General features: G+C 43.8%; 1 protein-coding gene across 3 annotated transcripts in view; it reads right to left on the bottom strand.

Moving 5' to 3' along the window:
• Nucleotides 1-22,484, bottom strand: part of Kif13b (kinesin family member 13B) — a 148,323-nt gene extending 125,839 nt beyond the window's left edge. For 2 of the 3 annotated variants that reach the window (XM_057785908.1, XM_057785907.1), the window contains exons 1-2: nucleotides 22,355-22,484; nucleotides 7,127-7,220 (exon numbers count right to left, since the gene is read on the bottom strand). In XM_057785908.1, coding sequence (XP_057641891.1) covers nucleotides 7,127-7,220; nucleotides 22,355-22,409 — 149 coding nt within the window. In that variant the 5' untranslated portion in view covers nucleotides 22,410-22,484. The remainder of the gene's footprint in view (nucleotides 1-7,126; nucleotides 7,221-22,354) is intronic. The other variant, XM_057785909.1, reaches the window with a different exon arrangement.
• Between the last annotated feature and the right edge of the window lie 2,065 nt (nucleotides 22,485-24,549).

Here is a 24,549-nt window from a genome sequence, read left to right on the forward strand (position 1 = left end):
GACAACAGATTAAATATATACGGTACATATCAGTACATATTGTACATAAACCTGTATGTGTGTGTGATGGTTGCCAACCTTGGTTGTCAACTTGACTGGAACTGAAATCAACTAAGAGATAAGCCACTATGCAAGCCTGTAAAAAGACTTTTTTTCTTTCTTTCTTAAAATGTTATTTACTCAGATACCACAGCATGTGTGTGGACAACTTGCAGGAATGAACTCTCTTCCACCTCATGAGTCCTGGGGACTGAACTCGGGTCAGCAAGCTTGGCAGCCTTTACCCACTAGTCCTCCCATCAGGCCTGTGAGGAATTTTCTCACCAAGGTTATCTGAAGTGAAAAGATCCAGCCTAAAAGTGAGTGTCACCTTCCAGGGGCAGCCAAATAATGAGAGGTGTGAGGAGAAAGGCTGAGAAGTCATCAAGTTCTTGGCCTCAGCAGCAAGAAAACAGTCCCAGCTGGCCCCTGCTGTGTCATGTGAGTGAACCTGACCAATCAATCCCCTTTCAAAATACATAGTTCTGTTCTAGTGAACGTGACTAATGCAGCGTGTACATACATGAAGACGTAACACAATCCCCTACTCAAAATCTAAACATTAGAGTGAAATTAAACAAGTTAATGAAAGGCACACTAGGTTCTTAGGAGTCTATAAAAATGGCTAAATCCGAGTTTGAGGCCAGCCTGGTCTACAGAGCTAGTTCAGGACAGGCTCCAGAGCCACAGAGAACCCTGTCTCGAGGGGAAAACACTGGCTAAGTCCCTGGAGTGGAGGTTGTCTCTTGTGGCCTGAGGATTCCTGGGCAGTTCCTGAAGCTTTCCAGAGAGTCTGGAAGTCAAAACTATTTCCGTAATAATGCTTTTGACCTTTTAACTGTGGTGACATAAAAACCAGGAGTGGCAGAACTAAGGTGGATCAGAATCTGAGAAGCCTTGGCTGGGTGGTTTCAGGACATCCCAGTGCTGGCCCTTAGAACAGTGACTCTAATAGTGGCTATGCTTCTTCACCATTGCACATCGCAGATGAAGACAACAAGCTTTGTACAGGCAGAAAATCCTCAGTAAAGTACAAATGTGTGCACTGAGCTCACTCCGACCCCTCTTGGTGTTAAGAACAAAGCACTTGATTGCATAACAAAGTACAAAACCGACATAGGAGCTGAGGGTTGAACTTTCTCAGGATGCAGTTAGTTGTTACCAGACACGGTCACAGTTCCTGTGTAATGATGAGCATACATGAAGCAGAGTCCACCACTTTCCACAAGAAGCCACCCTCATGTGCTCAAGAAAAATTGGTGCCCGAGAAACCACCTACCATGGTGAAGGGCACTAGAAATTAAACGTGACTAACGATTGTTTCACCTGCTTAAGAGTGGAGCATGCTACACCATATTATTGTAATTAGTTACAGTGCAGTGCTCCAAAATGTGGAGAATGAGTATTAAGACAGGTTCTTCCTGAGCAGTCATAGTTGGCCTAGAACTTGCTGTGTAGACCAGGCTAACCCCGAACTCATAGCAATCCCATGCCCTGTGAGAACAGGTATGTACCACCACACCCGGTGTCTAATATGCTAAATTAAATTACACACTGAGAATGTTACTAGCTTTAAAAAAAATCTACATAAGGTAAGAAATTAGTCATTCATTAGTTCCCAAATTACTTATAATTATGTTGCTGATGAAGATCTGGAAAGCCCCAAGGATGGGTCTAGAAAATTCAACTGGTTCCAGCTAAGATATTAAAAAGATATTTGACTGAACTAGAGTGTAAGCACAGTGACTTTATATGAGAAAATAAATAGATAAACTATCTCCAGTGGGTGTTCTGTGTAATCACATTAGGAAGGGGATACAGTAGATGTAAGTAGGTAACTTAATAATGTTCCCCATAATGTTGGTAAGAAAGAGGAAATCATTTCCATATGTAATGAAATGTCTCCTGATTCATGAGCAAAGATTTGACCTGCTTTCCCAAATCAATTGATGCTAACAGGGATTAATATCCTATTCACTGCAAATACAAAATCAAAGGTCCTGTCTGGTGTGTGTACATACACACGTGTATAGGAGCATATGAATGTGCAACCATAGGCATGTAGAGGCCAAACGACCACCTCGAGTGCTGTTTCTGAGATTCTGTCCACTTTGTTTTTTGAACAAGGTCTCTCCCTGACCTGGAGCTTGACAAGAAGGCTGGGCTGGCTATCCAGCAGGCCCCAGGGATCTACCCATTGCTGCCTCACGAGTGCGGGAATTACAATGTGTGACACCACCCCAGCTTTTTTATATGGGTCCTTAGGTCTGAATTTAGGTCTTCATGACTGCATCGCAAACACTTGCCAACTGAGCTCACTCTCCTGCCCAGGGGAGCCGTCTTGTTAAGAGAAGGCAAATTAGTCATTAAGTGCCCAATCAACATTGGGAAAACTCAATAAAGTTTTCAGATCCTGGGCCAGTGAAATGACTCAGTGGGTAAAAGCACTTGTTGAAAAGCCTGATGATCTGAATTTGATACTCTGAACCCCTGTAAAGGTGGAAGGAGAGAACCAACCCCATAAAGTTATCCTCTGACCACACACACAAAGACTTATTATTATTCTTATCTTATTAGACTTTCGTGAGTTTATGTGCCACCATATATGTGCAGGAGTCTGTGGACCCAAAAGACAACATCAGAACCCCTGAATTGAATTACATGCAGTTGTGATCTATCATGTAATGCTGGAAACAAAACCTGGGTTCTCGACAGGAGCAGGAAGCCCCACTGAGACATCTCTCCAGTCCCAATAATCGGTATTTCTAAAATTTCTCATCCTGAAAGGCTGAAAACTTTAGAACCTGGGTAACTTCTTGACAGCCACAGACATTCAAGTTCTAACTAAACATGTTGATTTTTTTTTTAGTATTTACCACCTTTATTAAACTCTATTATAGCATGGACTTTAACTGGAATGCAGCATAAAAATAATAACAGCATACTGAGAGTAACAGCGGACATTTCTAGAGGGCTCACTGTGCACCTGGAACTGACTATGAAACCCAGGCTATCCCTGAACTCACTATGCCCCAGGCTGGCAATCCTCTTGCCTGCCTCAGCCTCCCAAGAGCTGAGGATACTGATGCAAACACTTCCATGTTAACTGAAAATCCCTAGTTTCCTAGTCATAAGTATAGCTCCTGTGAAGTTGTGATCTGTTACTCCACACTCTACAAGATAACTGATGCCATTAAAAAAATTCTATGTTAACTGAAAATCCCTAGTTTCCTAGCTATAAGTACAGATCTGTGAAGCTGGGATCCATTACTCCATACTCTACAAGATAATGATGTCACTAATGAAAGTTTAAGGTAGGGCTGAAGAGATAGCTCAGTGGTTAACAAAACTGCTGTTCTTCCAGAGGACCACAGTTTAGTTCCAGCCACACAGGGTGGCTCACAGCCCAATGCAACTCCAATTCCAAAGGATCTGATGCCCTCTTCTGACCTCAGCAGGTACCTGCATAAACGAGGCACACAGACACACATACTAAAAATAAATCTTAAAAAAGTGTAAAGAAAAGATCTAGTACTTTTGAGTATGAAATCAAATTTTAACCTCTTAATTTATGATTTCCTTCTTATTTCTTTTCAAATGTATGAAGCTAGCATATGCAACTGACTCCTACATTTGAAATTTCTATTTTCTCTTTTCAACTTGATATTTTGAGAGAGAGAGAGAGAGAGAGAGAGAGAGAGAGAGAGAGAGAGAGAGAGAGAGAGAGAGAAAGCCGGCCGGCCAGCCTGGTCTAGCTTATGAGATCCTGTGGAAGAAAGGAGGAAGGTCGAGAGGGAGGTCTCATCAAGTAATCTTTTGCACACCAGCAATGTTCTGTTCCTTTTTCTCATTCTTATTTTATTCACTGCTCTTACATGGATCAAAGGACATCTTTCAGGATTCAGTTCTCTCCTTCAAACATGGGTTTCAAGTCACTAGGCTTGGTGTCAAGCACTTTTATTGGCTGAGCAATCTTTTACATGGTACCGGTTGTAGAAGAATATCCAATTTATAAAAATTCACCAAGCTGGGGCTGGAGAGGTAGCTCAATAGTTAAGAGCACTGGCTGCTCTTCCAGAGGACCCAGGTTCAATTCCCAGCACCCACATGGCAGCTCACAACTGCCTGTAGCTTCAGCTCCCTGGGAGCTGACACATTTACACCAATGCACCTAAAATAAAGTTAAAATATTTTAAAAAAATCCACCAAGCTATGTACTTCTCTGTACATGTATATACTTAAATGAAAACTTGTTCTTTAAAAATCTATGGTTCAAAGCTGAGCATGATGACATATGCCTATAGTCTCAGCACTCTGAGGCAGAGGCAGGAAGATCATTAATCAGTTCAAGGCTGGCCTGGGCTACATAGTTATATAGGGATATCTTGTCTCAAAAGTCAAGTTGCTTAACTTTATTTGGCAAAAAAAAAAAAAACATTATATATAATTATACTTAATCCTTCTTGGAACTTTGTATTCTACAATAGTAAATAATATCCAATTTCTATTCTTACTATATGAGAGAAAAGAACCATCCAAAATAATCTATATAATCAGAAAGTGCTGCTTTTTCACAGACTTCCAAGACAGGAAGGAGGATCTCGGGGGACAGGTACTTGTTTTAAGTTTGTAGGCTCACTTCATTTCAGTCACTTTCTCAGGCAGCTATACCCCATAATCTGAAAGAGTGCAGCCAAAGACAGTGGGCATATCTACCTGTCACCCTACCAATGCTATCCTTAGAACCCAAGGCTTGGGGGCTGAATGCTTCCTTCTCTAAACCAAAGATGCTTACTGGGTAAGAGCACATGCTACCATCCCTGAGACCTGAGGTCGATCCAGGGGAACCACATGGAAGAAAGAGAGAACCAGCTCCTGCTGGTTAACTTCTGATCTGCATGTGCATACACACAGACACAGACACACACACACACACAAAATAACTTCACAAACTATAGAGTTTTCCACTAGCCTTGAGCAGGAAAATGGGACAGAACTGACCTGTGTGACCCACACAATGGACATACAAGGCAGATATGCTTCCTCCTGGCTTGGTCTCCTTTGGGATACTCATCTTGGAACTGGTCACCAGATTATGAATTGTAGTCCTGCACACATCCTCAAAGACATCTCCACTCAACAGAGGATATGAACTACCAGGCCTGATGTCCACTGCCCTTCCAAATGATTCCAAACCCTGTCTTCAAGTCTCCCAGCCAGATCCTACATAACATGGAGTAGAGCAAGCCATCTCACTGTACCCTGACTGGTCTCCTGAAGCACAAAACCACAGAACAAAAACTGATGGCTGCCATTTTAAGGTACTATGCTTTTGAGGTAACAAGAGCTAACAGAAGCACCAGGTAAACAAAGAGCAAGGGTGAGCTGCCATGCCTTAGGAGGCAAAGTCAGAATTCTGAGCACAGTCACTATATCCAGATTTATACGAAGTTGCCCTTGGGGCCAAATAATGCATCTGCACTGCAAGTCCCCGAAGTGAAAAAACCCAAAAGCAATGCCCCACAGAGCCATGGTGCATTTTACTGGCCAGTATGAAATCCTGGCAAACTCTTTTGGTAGCCCAAGCTAGCCTCTAACTCAATATGAGTCCAAAGGTAACCTTAAATTTCTGATCCTTTTGACTCCACCTCCTGAGTGCTAAGATTACAGGAGTCCACCATGCCTGATTTATGTGGTACTGGGCATTCAACACAGGGCCCTGTGTGTGTGTGGCAAGCACTCTACCAACTGAGCTACATCCCCAGACTCCCAGTATGTTTTACAAGACTATACCCTTAACATGTCATTAACAACATAACCCATAATCCTTATCACTAGAGATACTTAAGAAATATCTCCACCATCAGTACAATAAACATTTGCAAAGCACTTTATGAAATATTTGACCAAACATTAATTTAATCTTTGAAAAAAAATATTCTGTGAAATAGGTAAATCTGGCATCATAGAAATGTGGTTCAAATAAGTTAAAATTAACTAGCTACAAGGCAGGCATGGTGGTTTACACCTATACTCTAGCCACTCAGGAAGCTGAGGCAAGAGGATTTCTCTGAGTTCCAGGCTAGCTTTGACCACAAAACAAGGCCCTATCTAAGTGAGAAACACTAGCTACATGACAGCTATGGATGGATTCAATTCAGAATCTCTGACCCCACATCCAGCAATTGTTAGAGTCAAATCAAAAGATCACCATAAGCCACACTACCCAGTTTTTACAGAGTATCTGACTTCCAAGTTCAGGGTCAGCACAAAAGCACCAACTTTCTACAGCACCAACTTTTCCCAATTCACCTCCTGCTCATACAAGCCAGAGATAGGTGTGGTAGCATACAGCTGTAATCCAGCACTCAGGAGGCTGGGAACAAAAAACTATCAATTTAAGGTCAGCCTGGTCAGCCTGGTCAACCTGGGCTACAATGTAAACCTCCTTGTCTGTTTCCTGGCGTGTCTACCATCCGAGTCCAGCTTAGTTATCTAATTCATTTCACTCCATTTTTTGATACAAACATAATTAATTTCATTTGTTCTTTCCTAATTCACTTTCTCACTCTTTCCTTCTGTTCACACATTTGTCCAAATTCACAAGTGATGCTGAAATATCTATCCTCGGTCTGATAGGATCAGGGTGCCCCTCAAAGAGTTAGCAATGTACAGTAATTAAATTAGGTGGTCTCCAGTTCGCCTGTATTTAGAAGAGACAACCTTCTAAGGGCTGCAGGAAAGTCTTCAAGAAGGTAGCACTTGGAACTGGCCCCGACTGATGACAGGACTTGGGCAAGCCTAAGGAGAAGCCTCCTCACTAAGGAGTCAGTGCAGTCTCCCTTTCTGCCCTCTCTGCATTCACCTGCCTGGATCTTCACCCAGCACTACCTGTCCACAGTGCTCACCCTTATCCGAGTTTCCACTGTCCGGAGCCCTGTCTGAAACCTCGTAACATCCCCTCACCACTCATCTGCAGCCTGAGAACAGCCTCCTGGTAGGCTGTGTCTATGTTTATAGGGAGCGCCCAGGTTTGTCCAGGAGGCACTGATAATTTCAGTGAACATGATATTGCTTCTTAACTTACCGGGCATCTCCTTTGGAAAGATTTGTATTTACAGGATTCAGAATAACTTTGTTTGCTTCAACATCCACCACACATTTCGTATGTAAGTCAATTTCTGCAGATTAAAAAGAAAAGTCATTTAAGAAATGAATAATTTTGGGGAAATATTTAACAGAAATTCCAGTGTTTCATGAGAAATATGCTAAGAAGAGAAGGGAACTTTCTCAATCTAATAAAGCTAGCATCATACTTGATGGTGAGGGACTAGACAGTTCAACCTCCAACATCAGAACAAGGATGCTTACTGCTCAAATTCTGCTAACCACTGTACTAGACATTCTAGTCAGGGCAGTCAAGCAAGAAAAACAAGCACAGGTATTCAGACTGGGAAGGAAGGGAGCATGAATCTCTCTATTTGCCGATGGTTCTCTCTTGTGTACAGAAACGTCCTATAAGACCCACTAGAAAAAGACCAAACAATTTGTGTGTATGCGTGTGTGTACATATAATATGCTTCTGAATAAATAAACATCAGTTGTGTTTCTATACACCCACCAGCAATGGAAATATGAAATGAAATTTAAAAAATAATTGCACTTAAAATAGTATCAAAAATTTAAAATTAGGAATAAATTGAAAAGAAATTCAAGATTTATATTCTGACAACTCCAAAATACAGTTGAAAAGAGTTAAAGACTTAAATAAAGGGAAAGACACTCTATGTTCATAAACGAAATCTTCATACTGCTAAGTTGGCAGTGATACCCTAAGCACACAGGTTCAAGGCAGGGTTTGGGGCTATACTCAGTAGAGAGACCTCAGGAGGCTCTGAGTTAAATCCCTAGATCCTCAGCAACATGGGCAGGGGTGGGAGTCGAAAGAAAGAAAGAAAGAAAGAAAGAAAGAAAGAAAGAAAGAAAGAAAGAAAGAAAGAAAGAAAGAAAGAAAGAAAGAAAGAAAGAAAGAAAGAAAGAAAGAGAGAAAAGACCACACAGAACTGGAAAAAAAAAGTTTGCCAATGGCGTCTGTATACTAAGGGGCTTGCATTAGAATATGTAGAGAACTCTTGGCTGCACATAGAGGTGCAGACCAGTAACCCAGCACTTGGGAAGTAGAGACAGAAGGATCAGGAGTTGAAGATGACCCTCAGATGTATAAAGATGTGGAGGCCAGCATAGACTAGAAATATTATCTCAAACAACAACAAAGTCTTACCCTTACATGTCAATAATAAAAACGATGAATAATCAATTTTCAAATGGACAAAGTATCAGAAAAGACAACACTCAAACAAGGCACAAAAGTGCCCAGTGAGTACCGGAAGACATACAGCATCACCCGACACCATAGGAAGACAACCAAACCACAATGAGATGCCCCCTCACACCCATTCAGAGAACTATAATCAACAAAGCAAAACAAAGGTTGGCAAGGATGTGCAGAAGGCACATGACTGGCATGGAAGTGGGCAGTCACTTGGGAAAAGGGCTAAGCAGGGTCATCATACAACCCAGCAATTCTATTCTTAGATAGAATTCAAGAGAAACACAGAAACCTGCATCTACACAAGAACTCCCAGACAAAATGTTCACACTGTACATTTTGCATAAAGTAGAAAAAGAAAGAATTCCAAAGTCCATCAAGCAAAACACAGATAATGTGAACTGCCACAGAATGGAACATTACTCAATAATTCAAATGAGTGGGGCCGGAGAGATGGCTCAGCAGGGAAAGGGCTTGATGGGCAAGCCTGATAACCTGCATTCTGCCCTTGGAACCCACAGTGGAAGGAAAGAATCAACTCCCCAAAGCTGTTCTCTGATCTCCACATAGGCAGTTAGTACACACAACAATTTTATTACTTTAAAGTAATAAAATAAAATGAATGAACTACTGATACAAGCTACTACTTAGCCGAGGTTTACACTGAGTGAAAACAGACAGGCACAGGCCAGTGAGATGGTTCAATAGGCAAAGGTACTTACAACACAAGCCTGCAACCTGAGTTCCAAACCTGTGACCCATGGAAAAAGAGAACCAGTCTAACCTCCACACACACCACAGCAGGCTCACATCTGCACACATACATACCTCACACACAATAATAATAGCAATACAAAAATTGTAATACACAGTCACAAAAGACAATATGCTATGAGAGTCCATTCGACTAAACACCCAAATGGAGAACTGCGCAAACAGAAAGTAAGGATGGCTATCTGGCAGGTGCAAAGGAGCGACTGCTACAGGTCTAGCTTTCTTCTGAGGGTGACAAAACGTGTTTATGAGTGTACAGTCGAGCAAACTACAACCACGAATCTGGTTACATCATTTCAATGTGGATTATGTCTGAACACAGATGTTTAAAAAAGACTAGTCATGTGTGTAAGTTCTCTTACTTTTATTTTCTTCTGTTTGTCTGACCCAAAGAAAGAAACTGCTTCAGCCTGCCTCACTCCCCAGTGGTAAAAGATAAGCTCTCAGGAAAGGGGCTGTGCGCTGTGGACTCAGTAGTATTTCCCAAATAACCTTGGCCAAATGTCTGTGCCACATCTGGGATAAAGGAATTCCATGACAGAAAAGCCAAGCTTTTACTCAATTTAACTTACATAACAAATACAAAATAAGACAAGTCCCTCCTTTGCCAGCCCTAAATTAACTTTTGCATATCAACTATTCAGTTTGCCTTCAGTTTTACCTAGAAGAGAAAAACTAATTCCAATAGAGGAGGTTGTATTCTGTGATGGCCAGTCAGTCAGCCTTGAAGTCTACTTCTAATGCTTTGTGTTTCAACCAATTCTAGACAGTCCCCAAAGGAGGCAAGAAAGGCCAGATACTAGAGGGGCAGCTTAACAAACACGTTAGCACTTCCTCACGTCTGTGGGTTGAGCCCGAGCATGCACACCATGGAGATTGGCTAATAGGCTTGCCCAGTGACATCTGATCACACTGCATTAGCTGGGCCCTGATGCAGATCTTTATTACACAAACACATCAGTAAAGCTCCGGAAACCCTGACTCAGAGCCTACAATCTCACCACCCACCACAAAGTCAGTGTCGCTTTGAGTTTGCTAAGAATGCCTCCTGCCTACCTGCAAAACTGGGCTTTCCCTAAGAATGTTTGACCAAATTACCTTGAATTAAGAGAGGATTCAAGGAATCTAAACATTTTCCTTCAACATCCATACATCTGTATACTTCTGCCCTGCGTGCCACCTCCACCCTGCCTCTTTTCAGACGGTATTTATTGCTTTCTCTCAGGCTGGAATCAACCATGATCCTCTTACCTCAGTTGGCCATGTTCTGGGTAACAGGTGTGTGCCTAAACTCCTGGCAATAGCTTTTCCTTCTGCAGCACTCACACACACACCATGTAGGTCATCAAATTCAGTTAATAATTCGGGAGCATCAGATGGTATGATTAAGAAACTGGAAACTATCATTACCAAATATCACTTAATAATTAAAACATCAAACATAAATTCATTTTATCCTCAAGACATCTACATTTGTAAATACCCTTACATGTCCCTCAAAGGCAGTCTTTGGCACGTGAACAGCAATCTGCACTTCTTTATTAGCTCAGGAGTTTTTGCTCATTCAATTGTTTTGTTGTGGGGAATGGGTTTTCTTGCATTTTACACTGTAGCCCAGACTGGAACGCAAGCCATCCTCCTGTTTTGTGCCTCTGGAATGCTGGGTCACACCCATAGCTCAGTATTTACCAAATAAAATCTCCACCCCAATTCCATCAACTGGTGGACAGATATTAACAAGAGCTTTTCAAGGAACCTTTTAGAATGTGTCAGGGTTTACAGTCTCGGACACAAACCCATACAAGCAGTGAGGTCTCTAAAGCTTGAAGGCTGGTTATCTGAAAAACCACTGCGGGGCTGGAGAGATGGCTCCATGACTAAGAGCACTTTACTCAGCACGAGAACCTGAGTTCGATCCCCAACACCCACCTAAAAAGTTTAGCATAGCTGCAGCAAAATGACAAACTCTGGGTTCAGTGAGAATGCATCTCAAAAACAAGCTGGAAGCTGGGCAGTGGTGGCGCACGCCTTTAAAGACAGCACTTGGGAGGCAGAGGCAGGCGGATCTCTGTGAGTTCGAGACCAGCCTGGTCTACAAGAGCTAGCTCCAGGACAGGCTCCAAAACCACAGAGAAACCCTGTCTCGAAAAACAACAACAACAACAAAAACAAAAAAAAAAAAAAAAACAAGCTGGAGAGTGACTGAGGAAGACATGTGCATCATCCTCTAGCCTCCTCTCGCACACATTGACATACATGTGAGCATATATACCATGGGGGCGGGGGTGGTGGCTATGTACTGCCTCTGCAAAAATAAGCTAAGAAGTTCATTCATAGCAGCATTATTCATATTCTCTAAAAGTGGAAAAAACTCAAGAATCACTACTGAATGACTGGATAAACAACATGTATATACACAAGCTCATGTGAGCATGCATGTGTGTGTGTTTGTGCACACACACATGTAACATTATTTAGCTTTTAAAAAGAAACAAATTCTGGTACGTGCTATATATGTTTTTGAGACAGAGTCCCATGTAACCCAGGCTAGCCTTTCACTCTATATATGTAGCTGAGGCTGTCCTTGAACTCTTAATTCTCCTGTCTCTACTACCATGTGCTGGGTTCACAGACGTGCAACACCACACCCCACTTCAGGTCACTATGCTAAGGGATGAAGCAGTCACAAAAGGAAATGTACCATAGGTAAGATTCCACTTACATGAGGCCCCAGAGTCAGACTCACAGAGACAGAAAGGAAAATGGTGGGTGCCAGGATCAGCAGGATGAATGGGGGGAGGGGGGTAAGCAGATAATAACTACGCAATTTCAAAGTTTTGGGGTATGGGGGTGCGGCAAGGTCTCACACTGTAGCCCAATCTGGACAAAAAACTTGCAACAATCCCCCAGTCTCTGCCTCTGGTCTCTACCTCCCAAGTGCTGGGATTAGTTATATGTCACCACACCTGATTTTAAAATATGAGAAAGCTCTGCTCATGGATGGTGGTGATGGTGACTCAATGTGAAACATCCTTAAGGCCTCTGACCAATACACTTCAAATGGTTAACCCATGGCCAAATACTGGTCACTATTACAATAAGTAACATGGGCATGTTTATTCATAATGAAATCTAAAGTAACAAGATTGAGACTTAACACTATATCTGATAACCAACTAGAAACCTTCAGTAATATATTGTGTTATGACTAAGCAAGCTTTATAATCCTCAGGATCATGGGTACTTTGATATACTCCTAAGCCTTTTTTAAAAGGACAGGAAATGTACCCACCGTATTAGCATGAAAGGCCCCAGGCCAGTATTCCCAAGTAGGATGCCTTTCCCTGTCAAATTATCCATAATATTAAATATCAACAGCTAACACCTCTGTTTATTCAGCCAAGTGTATTAGTCACCATCGAAGAGTGAGCAATCATTTCAAACTAGTCTTTCTTCGATGTACAAATCGGCTATGATTTGCACCCCAATGACTTCATAGTAAAATTCGGGCAGGGCCTGGGACACTCCCCTTATGTAACTCATGTTCTGTCTGTGGAAATGCATCAGTCACTTGTGAGTGAAGTATCAGAGATGCCCATTTGGTAATCTGTCTTTATAATTTCCAAACCAGATTGCCCATGCCCTCCCTCTCCTTACCATCATGTCACGAAAGAAGCTAGCACTAAGTGACTCTTCAATACCGCTAGGCACCATTGTGTAAAGGGAGATAATAAATTACTTATAAAATTCAGTGTTTAGTTTTAAAGTCTGCAGGTAATGTGGGGTCCTGTTTTCAAGTCACCTATGCCACATGCCAACTCTTCACTGATCTACACTGCTTATGGAAGTGGCTGATCCTTTTAACTTGCAGGTTTCTGGACCCTTCTTACTGTGGTCCAATGTTCCAGGTTGGGGAGGGGAGCTGGCAAAAAGAAAAAAAGTGAAAAGCAAACTGGGAGCTGGAAGATGGCTCAGTGGGTAAAGGCACCTGCGGCCTAGCCTGACACCTGAGTTTAATCCCCAGGATGCACGTGGTGGAAGGAGAGGACATTCCTACAAGCTGTCCTCTGACCTCCACATGTGCTTTAACACATGTGCTGCTCTCCAGTAAATACATGTAATACTTTGTAAAGAAAGGCCTTCCACGGATCTCTGTGAGTTCGAGACCAGCCTGGTCTACAGAGCTAGTTCCAGGACAGGCTCCAAAGCCACAGAGAAACCCTGTCTCGAAAAACCAAAAAAAAAAAAAAAAAAGAAAGGCCTTCCATATGTAAGACACGTAAATACATATAAGAAGTAATCTCTACCTGAATGGAACTGAGCTCTAGTATGGAGGAGCACTGAAAAGATGAAATCAAGGGGTGATGTGTGTTAAGAGGAAGAGAGAACAGAGTGAAAAGCTACAATAATTTTTTGTGGTCCCAAGCACTCAAAACAAACAAACCTCAGGATCTACAAATGGGTGACTAAAACCCTCTAAGATGGGGCTAGCAGAGTAGCTCAACAGCAGAGCACCAGCACAGCAGTGCAAGGCCCCGGGTTCAGCCCTTGAGCTAACAAAGAAAGGGCTGCACGTGTCAGTATGAGCATCAGTGGGGAGAAACTGCAGCCTCCATGCCCTGAGGGGATGGAGAGTGATGCAGGCACGTTACCGTATAGTTCTGTAGTTTCTCCAAAGATAGAACTGCTGTATGCCAGGGCAACTCTACTCCTGTGTCCATGCATACACAGAATAAATGAAAAGACACCTCCATACAAAAACCTGTATACAAGCTGAGCAAGGTGACACAGCCTATGATGTCAGCACCAGAAGAGGAGGGAGGAAGAGATGGGAGTGGGGACAGGTTGAACAGGAGTTCAAGGACTACCTGGGCCACATACCTGAATCAAAAAGCTAAACTTATGTCAGACATGGTGGCACACACCTTTAATCCTAGCATCCTAAAGATAGAAGCAGGCATAACTCTGTAAATTCAAGGCCAGCCTGATCTACAAAGTGAGTTCCAGGAAAGCCAAAGCTACACACTTAATGTTCATAGCAGCTTGACTCATAATAGTCAAAAGGTGGAAACAAGCCAAATGCCCATCAACTATGAGAAAACCAAATGAAGCATAATCAAATTCTTATTCAGACATAAAAAGAACGGAGTTTTGATTCATGCTATATACAGCACAAACAAGTCCTGAATTCATTACGCCAACTGGAAGAAGTCTATTCCATGTTGTATGACATTTACAAAATGCCTGAACAGGTAAATCCTCAGAAATGAAAAGAGATCGAGGAACGGAGAGTGACTGTGACTTGGATGAAGCAAACATTCTGGAACCAAAAAGCAGTGGTGGCCACACGTCTCTGAGTGTTCTAAAACACTGAAGGGTACAGTTTTGGCGCTCAAACTTCATCTACATTTTAAAAGGAGGAGGAAGAGCCAAGCGTGGTGGCAACACCTGAAGTCCCAACTGTTCAAGAGGCTAAGGCCAGCCTGGGCAAAGTAAGAAGGGAGAGGGAGGGGAGGAGGAAGAAGGGGAGCAAACTTGGAAAGTCCTATAACCCTACCACCCTCGATGGATATAAAATACTGCTGGAGTCCTTCAAGTGCTTTATGTTTCCTTTGAGACGTGATTTATTGTGGTCCACAGGGCTGCCAAGGACAACCTTCAGATCCTTCCCTGGGACTATTGGCATGCACCACCACACCCATTTTATGTGGTGCTGGGGGGTGGAGACCAGGCTCCAAGCATGCTAAGCAAACATGCTACCAACTAAGCTATTTCTACTGTCTCTGATCGTTTCAGCTCACCCAGTTCTTCTCACTTCCAATTCTTCACATTTTAATCTTGCCAAGAAAATGAAGCTTTCCAGGGCCTCTTCATTAGGGAACCATCCTTTTCCTCCCACATTTCAAAGCTTTCCCTCTGCATCAGTTTTCTATGTATAACTGGACCAAATATCTCTCAGACTTTAAAAAGAAATTAAAACAATAGGAGGCTGGAGAGGTCTAGCACTAGCTGCCTGGCCCTCTAGACACCATTTCTTAGCCTTCCTGTGCCCAGGGAGCTACAAAGTATTCATATAGACTCTCAAGTCTCAACACTGGCAGGCCCTCTTACTCCTCAACATGCAGCCCACACCCCACCACCAAATCATCCATCTATTTAGGTGATGTTATTCTGAAAATTACCATCAACGCCATGAGGCCAAAGCCACTGGCCACTCCTGTGACATCTGACTGCAGGCCAATTATTCTGTGACACATTTTGTCACCCTGATCTACACGGCATTACCGCCACCTCATGCTCTGAGGGACCTTATTTTGGCCTCTGTGACCTCCTTCACATGAGCCCTAACACAAATTCTCTTTTCTACAGAATGACTCCAGGTCTCTACAGACCCCCACAGTCCCTAAGTTGAGACGATTACCTTTGTCCATTCAGCGATGGGCAACCACTGAGTTTCTTCCCGGTACCAGCTTACTCATAGAGATACCTGGCACATAAGCATTGACTCAAGTTGGCTAATGATGCAAAGTAGGCGCATCATCTCCAACAACTCCCCCTAAAACCTGCCTCTCCTATACTTCTCCTGCACTACCGTCATCTAAAGCAGAGGATTCCACAGGCTCAGGGCTCCTCAGATGGACACCTCTACCTCCTGAACTCACTTCATCTGTAGCATCCATCTGAGTTCCTCCACATCACTTCTGTGCGGCTTGGAGGCCAGGATGACAGCCACTACTGCTAACAGTACACTCTCAACCCGAGCCCTACTGCTTTGCATCATAACTCGCTGTAATTGCTGCACATCCATCTGCAACCTGATAAAGAACCGATCTGTGCGACCTGCTGTTACCTAAGTTCCTTTGGTCGAAGACGGTGATTCACCGGCATGGTAACTAGTGCCTGTATGTACTCTCGTCACTCTGGAGACTCAGGCAGAAGGTCTGTTGTGAGTCTGAGGCCAGCCTGGGCTACACAGTGACACTCTGTGCAAAGAAAAGAAAGAAAGCATGCCTCTCAGAACTGTCGGGTTCCTTCGACCACCATCTGTCTTAGATCTGACTAGCTCCTGTGAGGCCCAATAAAAGCACAGGCTTTAATGGCAGACCCCTAAAATACTAGCTTGATTATCCTACAAGACTAAGCTCATTCTCTGTGATTGCAATACACAGAAATTCTACAAAAGCATTTCAAAGTTCAGTTTGAAGAAGACAGTAAAATCATGTACTTCTTAAAACCTAGAGATGGGTCAGTTGTGGTGCTGCACACATTTAATCCCAGCACTCAGGAGGCAAAGGCAGGCAGATCTCTATGAGTTCAAGGCCAGCCTAGTCTACATAACAGCCACACTACATATTAAGATTCTGTCTAAAAACCCTGTCTCAAAAAAAAAAAAAAACCGATAGAGGTAGGTAGATAGATACAAAAAAAAAAAAGACTTAACTAAATAGGTTAATGAATACCACTTTCTAAAGCCACCTACAGCTTGCATGAATAAAAGCCTAGGACTTTGTAAGCCAACAGTCATACACTTCCCCAGCAGGCACCACCCATCTCTGCCAAGTTTCTGCAAAGAACATGTCCTGCCATCAGTGAGCAGAAATCAATAAATCTGTTTCCACTCAATAAATGCCTTAATTCATCTCCTTAAGTAATAGCTTTGTCAGTGGTTTCTCCCACATTCAGAACTGAAGGAAGTGGAAAAGTGGGGGATTAGTCATGGCTTTACAGAGGTGACAGGGAAACAGTCACACGGGTTGTAATAAAGTTGTATGTTACAGGCATGCACCTTCAGCAGAGGCTCTGGTCCTCTGTGTTCAAAGCCAAGCTTCCAAGCTCCCATCCCTGGAATGAAGGCAGGAACAATGTTGTAATAGCTGGGGTGTTTCACTGGACACTGGCACGTCAAGCAGATTGCAGCAAACAAGCACCTTCTGTTTCAGCAAACACTGTCAGAAATGTCCAGCCTGCCACCCAAGGCTCCACATTTGCCAAGCATCCTTCGGAATGATCCAAAGCCTCCCTCTGCTCAGCTTCGAGGTCAAAAGCACCTTGCTCGTTCCCTTGCTCCCTGAGGACATTTCCTATCTCTTTTCAGACGGGCAGGGTCTTCTAAATTTCCCATTTCCAGTTTCCCGAGTCTTCTGAAATCAAGGCTACTTGAATAAGGCCAGCCTCCTCTGACTTCTTGTTCACCCAGTTACATTTCTATCAAGTGGGTTTCAGAGTCATCTACCTAGCTAGTCTTCTGAACTTGCCTTGCAATCCAGCAATCTTTCTCCATGACTGCAGACACATACAGTTCTAAATCTAAAGAGACCAGCTACCTAAGCTGACTTCTGGCCTAGCTGTCAGCAGGGGTCCCAAGCTTCCATCAGGCCTCCTCATCCCCTCACCAGTCAACCTGTGGAATTCTCCTTTGGGACAGGCCAAGCCTGTCTCTGCGGCCTAAACAAGCCTTGCTCTTTCTTTCTGGTCCTTTATGCTTGGCTCCCAGGCCACACTTCCTCCTCAGGGAACTGAGGCCTTCCCTTCCCACCCCTGGAAATCATAGGTCTCCTCCTGGGAATGTTTTGTAACCGAGATCTGCCCTAATCACCAGGCCTGCAGAGGTCTTTCACTCCTCTAAATTCCTCCCAGTCCCTGTCACTCACCTGGCACTTAATAAGTAGCAGTCAGCTATGCCTGTTTATCTTTTCATCTTATCTCCTCACCTGACAGTCATTTCCTCATATAGAAACCATAGAGCACACCTGAAGGCACAGGACAACACAAACAAGGTCTTTGGCAAAACGTTCTCCACAAAAGCAGTTCATTTCCTTTCCCAGTGTCTTCTAGCTCTGGCCCTACACTATGTGGTTTCTAGTCAGCAACAGCCACACGAATAGGCACACACCTCTTCGGCACACACGGAGTTAAAAGTTCTGTTCTTCCCACAGCATGTCTGTCTGGCTGCCATCACTTTCAATGGCTACCCCATGGTCCCTCCACTTCGCCACTAAGACCATGATTTATGGAAGTGCTGATCTGTACTTTTTTGTGTTTTCCCCTGCATTTAAACACTGCAGAATGCAAACTTGAAACTCACTGGAAATACCTTCTGAAATAGTTATCACCTATGCTCAGCAATACCTAAGATTATCCCTTCTGGCTCAACTTCTAACATAATTTTCTGTTCCATTCCCCTAGGCAAAGGTATTTTCTAAACACTTTGTAGTTTTTTTCTTTCCCTGGATAATCTTGCACATATTCTAAAACTGGCAGTTCTCTGACTGAAGCTCCCATGCAGTCTAGAATGAGCTAGAAACCTGGCACGTAGTCACTATTCATTACCTATTTTTTTAAAATACCCAACTATATAAAATGTCAAATTCCTGAAAAGGGGAGTGTACCTGATATAATAATGAAAATTATGCTTTGAAAATGTTCAGAGAGGCTGAAGAGATGGTTCAGTGATTACAAACACTAACTACTTTAGCAGAGGACCCAGGTTCAGTTTCCAGAACCCAAATGAAAATTCACAATGCCTGTAACTCCAATTGCAGGGAATCCAACACCTTCCTCCTCTGGCCTCTTTGAATACTCCACCCATGTGGTGCATACACATATACACAGGGGAAACACTCATGCACATAAAATAAGATAGCCAGGCAAGAAGTGGTGGTGCACACATTTAATCCCAGCTCTCGGGAGGCAGAGATGTGCAAATCTCTGTGAGTTCGAGGCCAGGCTGGTCTACAGGGTGAGTTCCAGGACAACCAAAGGCTACACAGAGAAACCCTGTCTCAAAAGACAAAAATAATAATTACCTTTCAGGCTATTTAATGATTAGATTAATTAATAATAAATGAACAGGTCTTCTGTGCAGCATGTGGAAGGATGCAAACTTATCTGCTTAGTTGTACAGTCTGAAGGACTAGACCAAAGTTGAGCATGATAGAGCAAGTCTGTAATCCCAGTACTTAGAGGCAGAGAGATCAGGAGTTCAAGGATAGCCTCAGTTACACAACAAGTCTGAGGCCAGCCTGAGTAGGCCACCTGAGACAAATCTCAAACCAGTATCAAAAAAAGAAAGACATTACCTGTAAATACAACTTCAAGATCTTTTAAGAAACTATGCTTACCCTTTTCCTTTAGCAGTTTAGCTTTAGATTTCAGAGGACTAAAAGCTACAATGTTAAAATTATGTAAGATTATACATACATGTGAGCATAACACTAGAATGTTAATATTAGTGTATACAAGGCCCTGGTTAAATCCCCAGTATCGCCCATAAAGAAAACGATGAAAAACAGAAGTCAGGAGGAGGAAGGTTAATTGGCTAGCAGGGAAGAATATAGGGGATGCTTTACTTTTTAAAAAAGCAATTTCACAGCCGGGCAACGGTGGCGCATGCCGTTAATCCCAGCACTCGGGAGGCAGAGGCAGGCGGATCTCTGTGAGTTCGAGACCAGCCTGGTCTACAGAGCTAGTTCCAGGACAGGCTCCAAAGCCACAGAGAAACCCTGTCTCGAAAAACCAAAAAAAAAAAAAAAAAAAAAAAGCAATTTCACTATTTGTGCCCCCCAGACTCACCTCAAACTAAGATCCTCCTACCTTCCGAGTGCTGAGACTACAAACACACACATACACACACACCTCCTTTCTTTATATCAACAAATTAGCCTTTACAACTCTAGTTAATTAAATTAGGGTCTCCTGCTTGATGTTCAACCAAGTTTGCCAAACCCACGGACAGGAGAGCAGAAAAGCTGAAGCCCCTAAACACAACCATCCACTGAGTCACACAAAGAATTGAACCCTACACCCAAGGGTTCTGGACATCTTCAGACTTCCATCAAAGGACACTAATGTCATTTCAAACAATAGAGTCCATGAGTGCATTCCTGTGACCCTTTCTCAGCCTGTCTCAGTGCCAATTATCAGGGTGCTTCCAGCACAGACACCCTAAGTCAGGAGCACCTAGGACTAGACCCAACTACTTGACAGCCATGTGCTATTACTTAAAACATTAATTTTCCCAGAAGAAGTAAAGTTTGAAGTAATAAGATTCTTTTCAAACTCAGCAAAAAGGAGATCAGTTTTGTCACTGCTATTTCATAGGAATTCAAGATGCCAGCTTATAAATCGCAGGCTTTAAAATTCATTGCATAATAATGTTGATGAAGAAATCATCCATGATAATCACTGGAAAGGCAAGCCCACGTACATATCAGAAAACAAAAGACAGGAGACAGAGTAAGCCAAGAGACTGGGGACAGTGTGTCACGGGACAAAGGAGTCAAACTGTAAACATTCATTTTTAAGTGAGTTCCAGGAGTGGTAGGGGCACCCCTACAATCCCAACACTCAGGGGGTTGAGGCAGGAAGATGACCATAATAAGTTCCAGGCCAACCAGGTCCACATAAGGAAACTGTCAATAAATAAGTAAATAAATAGATGGGAAAGGAATAGGACTGGCGAGATGGCTCAGAGGGTAAAGCATGCGCTGCACAAATGAGGACCAGGGTTGAGATCCTCAGCACCTACATTTAAAAAGAGAAAGGAGGATCAAGTTTGGTGGCCCACGCCTTTAGTCCCAGCACTTAAGCAGAGGCAGACAGATGTCTGTGAGTTCGAGGCCAGCTTGGTCTACTTAATGAGTTCCAGGACAGCCAGGGTTATGTAGAAAGTCCCAAGAAAGGTCTCAAGAAAAAGGGAAGGAAGGAGTGAAAGGAGGGGGGGAAGATAACGTTCAACCCAAGGAACAGCCAACGTGCACTCCACACACAGCTAAAAACCATTCAACCTGTGTCTCAAAACTCTGAGCGTGATTAACAACCGCTGTCCAAATTACAACCACGGCAAATTAAGTCAAGAGAGCAGCTTCCTCCCCTGCCCGTAATAGAAAACAAGGAAGAGGAGACCAGTTCTCACTACCCGCGCCAAGCCCTGCTGAGGTGGCCTGTTGGCGGCCTCCTTTCAGCGCTAACATTTCCAAGTGTTTTGCAAAAAAGGAAATTTTAAGAATGTGCTGAAGCCATCCTTTCCGAATCATACCCAGATAAGTCGGGTTTCATTTGGCCTGGTGTGTGTGTGTGTGTGCTTTCTTCATCACGCTGATAATCACAATAAGCTTAAAGTGAACTTAGTAAAGATTCCTGGACACTCAAAAAAAAAAAAAAATGGAAGCTTTTGAAAGCTTTCAGAGTTCTTAGTTACCTTGGTGTATGAGAGCCTAGATTCGAGGAGGCAGTCATCTGAGAGCTTAAAAAGAAAAGTCTCCCTGAGAAACCTCGCCTCATAGACTTAAGTGGGTTCAGGTGGGCAAACCAACGCCAACATACAGAAAAACGAACTAACTTCCCACACAACAACCAACCAGAAAAATCTCTGTCAACTGTCTCACATGTTTACCTCCATCTATCCATAAAAGGGCCAGGAGACAGAAAAACTGTATTTCCCACACACTTGACTCTGAACCCAGTAAAACAAACAAGAAACTTTAGAAAGTGATGCCGGCACTTTAAAAACGATTCCAGCTAGTCAGGAGTTTGGTCAATTAGCTGCAATTCCTTCTCCTGGGAGGGAAGCAGCAACCTCAATAACAAGACTAGTATACGAAGTGTTTTTAAACACGTCACCTCATTTAAAGCACCCTGCCCAGGCAGCCTCTGGTGAAACCGCAAAGGCAAAATCCAGCTACTCTGGGGACTTGAGTTGGGCTTTAGTCCTTCCAACTTGGAACGATGATTTACGTGTCCTGGGTTTATCTACTTTCTCTACCCTCCCTACGGACTTCAGAACATGTTTGAAAGATACAATTTCCCAAGAATCTTGGCACCGAGACTATTTATTGTTGAGTTGATGACTATCACTTCAAGCAAAAGAAAAAAAAGAAAAGAAAAACTCTCAAGATCGCAAACCAGAAGAAACTAAGAAGGCACGTCCTTCCTTTCTGCAAACAGCCACAAGGTGCAGGTTCAAGTGATGAAACGTGGAAAATCGAAAAGTGGGGCTGTCCGCCCCGAGAGCTGTGTGTACAGGCGGGCTACGAGGCCGGAGCGGCCCAAGGCCTGGCGAGCGCGGTGACAGCTGGCGGGGCGGAGGACTGAGGGCCCGGTCGCGCCGTCGAAGGCGCACGCGCGGTGAGGGGTGCCCGCCGGGACCCCCCGGGACGCCGAGGCTAAAGCACCACAGGCACCTGTCGCCCCCGACCCGGGACGAGCGCTCACCTCGTCGGTTCATTGGCCGGACCCGCACCGCCACCTTCACTTTAGAGTCGTCCATCGTGCCGCTGCCGGGATTATCGTTGCACCTCCGTCTGCCACGGCCACCGAACAAACTCTCTGAGTCCAACCCGGCGGGCGGGGGCTGTGGGGAAAGGGGGCGGAACTGGCGAGGGGCGAGGACCGGTGCATCCCAGAGCATGCCGGGATTTGTAGTTTCCGAAAGGCGGGCGGAGGCGCCGGCGGGAAAATTCGCGCATCGCTCTCTGGAACTTGTAGTCAGCTGTCCCCGGTTTGAAAATGTGTTGCTGTTTCTGAACCTTCCTCTCCCTTTCCTTCTCTCTTTCTTTACTTCTTCCTCTTTCTTCTTTCTTCCTTTTTTTGCGGTGGGTATGGGGATTGAAATCAGGGTTCTATGCGTATTAGGCATGGGTTCTACCCTTTAGTTAAATTGCCGGCTTTCCTTTATTATTTTTTTGAGATAATAGAGATAGTTTATTTAAAAAGAAAAAAAAAAAGGCAACCTGGCATGGTGGTGTATGCCTTTAATCCCAGGGTGCACAAAGAAACATTGTCTCAGAAAACAAAAAAGAGAGTGAGCGAGCAAGAGAGAGAGAGAGAGAGTCATACACCCCAAGGCTCCTTTTCTGCCTTTTTTTGTGTGTGTTGGACTTTCCCCCCTATTTATTATTCATTTATATGTGTGTCTCTACACACTTGCGGGAGCATGTATCTAAGGACAACTTTCAGGATTCAGTTCTCTCCTTCTACCATGTGGCTCCTAGGAATGGAATCCAGGTCATTTGGCTTGCCACCCAGAGCCTTTACCCACTGAACCATCTCTATGGCCATGTTTGGGGGTTTGTTATAGTTGTTCGCTTGGTGGGTGAATGGTTTTTTGTTTGTGGCTTATTTGTTTATTTTTCTATGTTTATGGGTGTTTGCTTGAAAGTATGTCTGTGACCAAGGGCATGCCGTGCCAGCTGAGCTTAGAAGAGGGTGTCAGATACCCTGGAACTGGGGTTACAGACAGTTGTGAGCTACCACATAGTGCTGAGAACCAAACCCAGGTCCTTTGGAAGAGCAACCAATGTGATTATAGTGATTAACCACTGAGCCATCTCTCCAGCCCCGCCCCCTTGGGGTTTAGACACTGGGTTCACAGAGTTGCTCAAACTGACCTTGAACTTGCAGTCTTCCTGTCTCAGCCTCTCAAGTAGTTGGAAAGTCAGGCCTGATCCCCCTGGCCTACGTCTGTACCTAGCCTTGGCTGTCATGTAAACTCACTTGGTAGACCAGGATGGTCTCCAACTCAGAGATCCGTCTACCTCTGACTTCCGAGTGCTGGGGCTAAAGGCTTGCGCCTCACAACTCGTAACTCTCAAAATCGGCTTTGAGACCAAGCTGAGAACCGACCCTTCATCTGAAAACCTCGTCATTTCATTTTTAAAACCTCAGAGTCCGATCCTTGATTCTAATGATGCCCTGACTGGCTTGCCCCGCCCCCTCACTTTGCTGACTCATCCTTGAAGTGGACAGACCATTCAATTCAGCCTTTCAGTCCTTGAAGTCATAACCTTGAGTTATGGAAGCAAACTCAATTCAAATGCCACTCGTTTCCCAACCCGTGGCCACGGTCGAGTTATTTGGTGGCTCAAATTTCATCCTTTTACGTGTAAAATGGAGACAGTGATTAGGCGAATTTCAAAAGCTGTGTCACCTAACCTGCAGTAAAGACCCCAGGTACATTTCTTGTGTGCATCAATGAAACCAGAGTGGAAAAAACTGTTTATCAGACTAGCAGAGACTACTAATTGGTGACTTGTGAGCCAAGTCTATCCTGCAAACATGTTCTGTTTAGCCAACACAAAAATAAGACTTGGGAATGCATCAGTGACCTAATTGCATGCTATGGATACTACCAGGTCAGAACTGAATAGCACTGAACACGCTGCAATTGCAGCCTTCAGCAAGCCAAAGCGGGATGGTTCTCATAGTTTGAGACCAGTCTAGACTACACGCTCCTGCCTTCGGCTACCGGGATTGCAATGAGCAGCTCCATTCTAACCCCTTAAACAGAAGCAACTAAGCAAGAAAAAATGGTTATGCAGTTTCAATTGGAAATTATATGTGCGTGGAAATTCAGGACAAAACCCCTGAGGAAGTGTGAACAGTCTCCCTTGGAACTCTAGGTCTCCTTT

The sequence above is a fragment of the Chionomys nivalis genome, chromosome 12 (genome assembly GCF_950005125.1).
Source record: "Chionomys nivalis chromosome 12, mChiNiv1.1, whole genome shotgun sequence".
Classification (NCBI taxonomy): domain Eukaryota; kingdom Metazoa; phylum Chordata; class Mammalia; order Rodentia; family Cricetidae; genus Chionomys; species Chionomys nivalis.